This window comes from Hemitrygon akajei, chromosome 1 (assembly GCF_048418815.1).
Source record: "Hemitrygon akajei chromosome 1, sHemAka1.3, whole genome shotgun sequence".
NCBI lineage: Eukaryota > Metazoa > Chordata > Chondrichthyes > Myliobatiformes > Dasyatidae > Hemitrygon > Hemitrygon akajei.
Window position 1 is genome coordinate 44,832,858 of NC_133124.1, and position 7,969 is coordinate 44,840,826.

At 40.9% G+C, this 7,969-nt stretch overlaps 1 protein-coding gene across 1 annotated transcript; it reads right to left on the reverse strand.

Annotated features, from left to right (window-relative positions):
* Positions 1-4,820: 4,820 nt before the first annotated feature.
* Positions 4,821-6,839, reverse strand: LOC140726208 (transcription factor Sox-17-alpha-A-like). Its single transcript, XM_073042281.1, has 2 exons — positions 6,412-6,839; positions 4,821-6,143 (listed from the first exon to the last, which is right to left on the reverse strand). The coding sequence occupies exons 1-2, from the start codon at positions 6,704-6,706 to the stop codon at positions 5,230-5,232; spliced, it is 1,209 nt and encodes a 402-aa protein (XP_072898382.1). The 5' UTR covers positions 6,707-6,839; the 3' UTR covers positions 4,821-5,229.
* Positions 6,840-7,969: the final 1,130 nt, after the last annotated feature.

The following is a 7,969-nucleotide window of genomic DNA, read 5'->3' on the forward strand; positions in this document are numbered from 1 at the left end:
TAATTCAGCATCGCTAATTATGAGGCTGATGAAATAACAAAGGCAGTCTAGGTTAGAGGAACGGGCATCAGATAACTTTATTATCTTCAGATAACTTCATATTATCTGCTGTAAAGATCTAAAAACTCATCAGATGATTTGCCAATGACAAGGTATAGACGTCATCTAAGATGAGGATTCACAGGGTGAGTACTAAATTAACCGTCCAGGACCAATTTTATAGAGTCTAAGTTTTCTCCAAGCTTTCTAGCATATCAGTTATCATTTGAGGACTGTGGATAAAGAAACTAAACATGGCATTTCCTGAGAGGCTGTAACCATTTCATCATACTCTTAGTCCTGGGAAGTTGCTCAATATATAAACAATCCAGGAGTAGTTGTATTTCTTTGCCCATTTTAATCCTACAGCGTTTTGGACCTGAGCAAAGTTCCTCTTTCAACCTGTAGAGGATCACTTCTGTAAAAGTGATATTAACACAGATATCATAGCTAGACTTTAAAAGAAAACTTCTTAGCTCTTTCAGACAGAGAAAAACCCCTTCATTGCAGACACCACATTATTGTATTGATTTGAAATAATGAAAGTTTGACATGATGAAGAAAAGTATTATCTGGTAATTTACACATCTTCAGGTCATTGAGAGTACTTCACAATCAATAATGTACATCTTGATGTATGCTTTTTATTTTATTAGAATCAGAATCAGGTTTAAAATCACCCGCATATGTCATAAAATGTGTTAACTTTGCGGCAGCAAATATATAATAAAAAGAAAGAACTGTGAATTACAGAAAGTGTGTGTGTATATATATGAAATCGTTAAATTAAGTAAGTAGTGTAAAAACAGAAATTAAAAATGTAGTGAGGTAGTGTTTACGGATTGAATGTCCATCCAGAAATTGGATGGCAGAGGAGAAGAAGCTGTTCCTGAATCATTCAGTGCCTCATCTTCATCCTTCTTGATAGTAGCAATGAAGAGTTCAAGAGCGTCATGGGGGTCCTTAATAATGGACATCACCTTTTTGAGGGATCGCTCCTTGAAGATGTCCTGGATGCTATTGGAGGCTAGTGCCCATGACAGTTTACAACTCTCTGCAAATAACTTTGATCCTGTGCAGTAGTCCCCACACTACCCATACCAGATGGTGATGCAGCCACTCAGAATGCTCTCCAGGGTACATCGGTAGAAATCCACTTATGCCTATCCCTAAATGCCCTCTTAGAAGGTGGAAGTGAACCTATGCTATCGGGAAGCAATTTCCAAGAACAACAGCAATGTTTCGAAGTCAGTATGTTATATGACTTGGCAGGGACTTGGAGTTGATGCTTTCATATACATGCTGACCTTCTTCTTAGTGGGAGAGGATGAAGACTTGCATTCTTTAGCTGTTCTACATTGTAAACAGCAACTGCAGTAAGTTGGTGATGGGGTAAAATTATAAAATTAAAATTATATGAGCGATGCTGTTACAATTGATCCAGCTGATTTTACCTGGATGGTGCTAAGATTCTTAGGTGTTATTGGAAGTGCATTTTTCTAAGCAAGTGAAAAACTTTTCAACACACTCCTAATTTTACATAGTGGTTGGTAGAAAGGCTTTGAGAGTCAGGAGCTGAGTTACTCAGAACAGGATATCCAGTGCCTGACCTGGAAGTTGGCAACATTGAGCTCAATGATGTTAATACCATTCAATGCCAAAACTTGGTGTTGAATACTTTTTACTGTAGATATGCTTACTTCAATGATACGAATGTTATCTTTTACATATTAATCACACCTGAATGAAGGTTTTGCTCTATCATCTGCTTCTCTATTCCTCACTGCAGTTATTCGAGAGAAGGATAACATCGTTTGGTTTACCATTAAGTAACAATGATTGATTTTTAGGACAAATGGTACAAGATTGGTCAACATCTGTTGCTGCACTGTGTTAAAGACATCAGAATCAGAATCAGGTTTAATATCACTGGCATAAGTGTGTGAAACGTTGTTTTGCAGCAGCAGTACAGTGTAATACATAATAATTCACAAACTGAATTGCAGTAAGTAATATATGTATAAAAGGGATTCTTTAATGAAATCTCTGAATGGTGGATATAATGTCATCAGAATTAATATAAGGACATTTGCACTCCAAACAAATATAAGTGATTTCCTTTATTATTACATGGTATGGCAATGGAGTGTAGCCAAAGACAACTATTGCATACGTGGAATGGATTCAAGTGTAAAAGCTCCCTGTAGTTTTGTGCTTCTCTGCCATCTAACCTCATTTAGACTTTGGAATAGAATCCAGGCACAAGATCTCAGTAAAGGCAGGGAACTTCAAACTAGTTGCATTCATATAAAATATTAAAGGATTAAATCCAGAATTTAACTATAATGGCACTAGAATTGTAAAAATACAGCTCCAATCAGAATCAAAATCAGGTTTATTATTACTGACAAATATCATGAAATTTATTGTTTTGTAGCATCAGAAAAGTACAATTTCTCCTTCATGAAGTGTACTTAAACTGAAACATCTCCAATTTTAAGGCTTTCCCATGGCCAATGACAGTTCTGTCAGTCAAACTTTGATTCTACTTTATCCAGCAAGGTCTCTCAGCCATTTGAAAATTACTCTTTTTCAACTTATATTTTTATTTTTTTCTTAATTTTTATTTATTTAATTATGTAGTGTCAGCTCAGCTGTTCCTCTGTCAGTATTCCCTCTTTTTTTTTTACGGCTGCATGGGCCAACCATTGCTCTGAGCAGGAAGTTTTTAAACAGCCTGAGAACTGTGTGCACTTTGTCAAGTGTCAGTCTGAATACTCATATTGACAGTTCAGAAACAAATTCTTCCCTTCTGTAATCAGATTTCTGAATGGTCTATGAACCCATGAATCTCATTATTCCTTCTAGCTATTTATTTATGCTTGCAATTTATAGTAATGGCACTGCACTGCAATTAAGTCATGTCATGTAAGTCAGTGATAATAAACCCATTTCTGATTCTGTACAGCTCTGGGTGCCATACTGCCAGAATGATGTGCAGCAATAGGAAGAACACAGAAGAGATTTACCAGGATCCAACAAACAATCTACAGGAGCAACACAAGTCAAACAGCAACTGAATTGTTTCAGACTCTGGCGTTGGGTCTTGATCTGAAATTGACCATTCCTATTCCCCAACAAATGCTGTTTGACTCAAAGTGATCCTCCAGCAGACTGTTGCCCCAGATACAAGCATTTGTGATCTCTATGTTTCAAAGATAGGGTATTGCCTATAAGGATGAGTTATAATTAATAAATAATGTTATGAGTTAAGGCTAAGTTTGTTTATAAGGATAGGTTAATAAATAGCTATTAAATTACATTATTTTTATTATTATAGTTGATATAATTGAAATTACCTCCTCAAATGTCCCTCCAATTTTATGTTTGATTTGGCCTTTAAATTTAGCTAACTGATGCTTTGCATTTTGAGCGTAGTGAAGATTCTAATCCAACTCTTGAATTACATTCTGCTGGTTAAGGGAAATGAATTCAGCACTGATGTTTCACCACAGGAACAGACTAATATGTATTATGTCTAGTTTGTAGGTATTAAGGAAAAGCTGTCAACACTGCCATCCCACCCCTAACCCAAACCCACACTTAAACACACATTACCTAATCTGGCTTTCACTAGGAGTTGCTCCTATGTCTTGTGGCTAGTTCTGGATATGTTAAGACAGCTCTTGATGGACAACATCTCAGCCAATTAAATAATCTGATAGGGTGGAGGGTCGGTCTATCAATTTTAATACGAAGTACGAAGCATGCATTCTTTTCAGTTGCATTGCATACCTGCTGTTACAGGGCCAGCTGGAAAATGAGAAATGGTTAATGACTTTCTAACGGCCCAGTTTTGAGCCGGGCAGTGTCTCCGTACAATCAATGTCATTGAGGTGAAAGGGAACCCCGAATCAGAGTCTGAATCAAACCGTAATTGAGGGCAAGTCACATGACAGAAATGGTAAAATGTTATCAACAACATGATTTGTATTTCACCATAAATCTCCGACGTTTCCATAATCACTGCATATTTTTAATTAATCCCTATAGTACGTGTACCTTAATGCAACTGGGAAGGAGGAACATTGCAATGAACCGTATGCCTACCTCATGATCTGTACTATTTAAGTGGGTATTCTATAGCTTTAAATGTTAGAATATACTAAGTTTCAAGAACTCCTCCCCACCCCATTACCGTGTGGTGAAGTAATCTATACAGTACCCTAATTGGTTAAAGGATAAAAGTTATCTGTACTCTTTGTGGGATAACCATTTTTCCAGGCCTATTAACCCGTAACGTTCGCGATGTTGACAAACTTAAGTAGATGACCGGCGATTTTAACCATCGGACCTTCACGTCCGGCCTGTTTGAAGAGGATTTACTTTTAACCAGAACAACTCAATTGAGGGAAGCCAGGAGAAATGTTCTGACCTTTGCAACTCTGTTCGCCCTCTTAACAGTACTCAAAACGTTTCAGAAATATAGGTTAATGGATTGCTCAGATCCTGTAAACTAGTACAGAAATACACCTCTCTGAATTCCTGGAAGATTTGGTTAACAGAATGACGCATTGGGCAAAACAAGGTTTCAATTTACTTGCTAATAATTTATAGTTAGTAGTTCTGCGGGCTTTTTCCTCGAAATCATACCGAGTTTCAACTTGTCATTGCGAGGAAACGTTGATTTCCTATCTACATATACTGTAACTGGTATAGTAACCGGATTACTGTAACACGATGAAGGATTTACTGGGTTACGAATGCAGAGTTTGATTTTATAGTGTTCAAAACTTTATTAGCTAAAAGTGCAAAAAAAAATACAAACCATTCTCATTTCAATAAGAAATTAAATATTTACATAATGATTGCTGAAGCAATTCTCGTCCAGTACAAACTGCGGGACGCTGCTTGTGACAGATTGGTTCTACAGATTTTCCCCCATTATTAGAAAATAAATTCCAGGTGAAGAAAATACAAAGTTAAGGTCATTGTGGTGTTGCTCAAACAAACCCAAACCCCGCCGTGTTGATCTGAAGCCCAAAGTGAAAAGTTAGTTTAAATATGCAATCTTAAATAATTTTTCTATCAGGCAACATTTTCCAAGACACCCTGAGGTCAAGTAAGATTTTTAAAGCATTTTGGTTTTAATACTGGTCGATAGTTTTGCACAGTTCTTTTGCGAGTCCATTATGCCGAGGTGAAATTGGAGTAATACATGGCACTGCTGGCATCGGAAAGGACGGAGGAAATCAGATTGTTCTCTGCTGAAGTGAGTCCGTTCGGATTTGCCTCGGGCGCATTGTAGGGGAGTCCTGCCAGGTCAGGTCGTGCGACCGACGTGAGGTATTGCTCGAATTCATTGCTATCTACTTCCGCCACCAGATCAGCCTGGCTGAGATGGTCCAGGTTGTCCACACGGTGCGGTTCAGGGGGTGGAGAGAGTTGCCCAACATGCATATTCAGGGGCCGCTGGCCGTTTGACGAGCACATCTGGCTGTAGTACATTGCTACCATGTTATGGCAAGGACTGAACATCCCGTGGAAACCGCCGTCGTGTCCCATCTGATCATCCTGGGAAACTCCCAGCTCAGCTCTCTGCCGACGGAAAAGGGCGGCTTGGTTTTCCTGGGTAGTGTAGTCGGGGTGCTGTTGGTGGGGATGGTATCCAGTGCTGTTCCCATAAGGCATTATTTGGCAATCTTCTTGCAACTGTGCAGGGAAGAATACAGAACTTGCCTCTAAAACGTCCAAAGGAGAAGTCTCAGGGGTTGGCAAGCCGAAACTCTCCACACCGGCTGCCATGGCTTGAGCTTCCCTGTAGTGGCTGAGGTGCGGGATCTGGCTCTGAATGCAGTAGCCGGTGTCGTGGTACGACATATTCATGCTTTGGTTACAAACGCGCCCGTCGTTGCTCAGCTGCTGCTCAGAGATGCTGTGCATCAGCAAGCCCGTGTCCACCCGCTTGATTCTCTTAATCTGTTTCCTCCGCCTAGGCCGGTATTTGTAGTTGGGATGTTCTTTCATGTGCTGCACCCGAAGTCTCTCAGCCTCCTCCACAAAGGGGCGTTTCTCAGTCAGGGAGAGGCCTCTCCACGACTTACCTGCGGATGCAGAATAAAAGAACTGTTACCTTCTATGATCGAATGCCTGCGAACTCTCCCTCTAAGTGAATAATTGTTTTAATGTATGCGGTGTGTTTGAAACAGGTTCCTTTCATTCTGGATGCTTGTCTTTAAATTAAAGCTGCGAGCTTTGACAGATGGCTTACATGGCGTTGTTTAATGAAGTACACATGGATATTATTCACGAAAAGGTAGCAGCTCAATATAACTGCTGAGATTCCGCCACCCACCCCGCGGTAGTACTTACCCAGCATCTTGCTGAGCTCGGCATTGTGTAGGTCCGGGTTTTGTTGCGCCAGTCTTTTGCGCTCGTCCTTTGCCCAGACCATGAAGGCATTCATCGGCCGACGAATGCGGCTCTCAGACTTGGAACGGTTGCCGGGATTGCTCGCTTGATCGGCAGCGCCAGCGACTTTGGTATCTACGAGAGAACTCATAGGTTCAACCCACTGACAGGATCCCATCGTCGGCAACATTCCGGTCATGTTGCAGCTACCCTGAACCTGGTCGTCACTAGCGTAACCAGCATCAGGGCTGCTCATTCCTGATGGAGTAGAGAAACCAGGAACCGAGTTAAAATTGGGTTGACTGCTTTCCCTTCTCAGTGACTGAGCAGATGGGGAACGACTGGGCAGTGAATTCGCTCGGCTCGGGAGCACACGCACACCCCACTCACTGTCTCAATTTTTGGCTAAAAGTTCTCGACAAACAGGCTTGATAAATAAAGTAACGACCAATGAAAAGCCACAGGGCGGGGCTTTTCCGGGAAAGGCTCTAAGAGGCGGAACTTCAACTCCCACATGCAGCGTCAGCCCCTCCCTCCATTATGTGCCAAATCCCGAAACTAATCTTCTGACTTCTGATACTTCTTGTAGAAGATTACATCTACAATGTAGAGATTCCCAATTCTTTTGAAGTCTATTTAAAAAAAAATTTTGACCTAGGACTGTGTAGCCAAGCCTGTCTAAATCAAATAAATACAATAAAAATAAACTCGCAGACAGTTACTGAATCTCAGTTTGCCCGTGAATTGGAACTTCTTTAGATAGGTCTGGTCTAGGATCGCCGCAAAGTTGATTCTTGTGTTATTTGGGAAATGTGCGCAGCGGTTCAACCGAAGCAAATGCACACTACGTTCACAGCCATATTGACTTTAGTTGTGCATGGATATAGGTGACATTGACGGTGCCGACACTTATCGCTCATCTGCAATTGCCCCTAAACTGAGGAGGCAATTGAGAGTCAAAACTATTGGCGACCCGCAGTCCTAAATAGTTAACTCGGCAAGAGCGGTAGATTTCCTGCCATGAAGGACATTAACAAACCTGGTGGGTTTTACGACAAACCGGTAATTTCTTGCTTAACGTTACCGAGAACATGAGAAAGGGAAAGTCAGAAATTGGCCATTCGGCCATTTGTGTCTTCCGCCATGGCTGATATTATTTACTGTGCTAACGCCATAGTCTTACAATATTCATAATCCTATAATATTCTATTTTAAAGTCTATTGTCAGCATTGAGTACAATCCGCAGTTGAGACCCCCCCCCCCACCCTCCGCAAATACCTCAGCCTTCTTCTACAAAGAATTCCAACCTTTCGCTATTCACTTGTGAAAACGATCTTCGATCTTTGCACTGAAGGGTTAACCCCCCCCCCCCCCTTATGTCAAGACTGTATCCCCTGGTTCCAGACAACCCAGCCAGAGGTACCATTAATTCCGCGCCTGTCCCTCTCAAGACCCATTAGAGCAAGTGAACATTTACATTCCTAATGTACATCCGTCAATCCATCATTCCCAATGCTC

Bases quoted from the DNA above. Each gene is read 5' to 3' on its own strand.
- LOC140726208 (XM_073042281.1), bottom strand. From the start codon at position 6,706: ATGAGCAGCCCTGATGCTGGTTACGCTAGTGACGACCAGGTTCAGGGT. The intron at 6,144-6,411 runs GTAAGTACTACC...CTGCATCCGCAG, and splicing joins CGAGCTCAGCAAGATGCTGG to GTAAGTCGTGGAGAGGCCTC.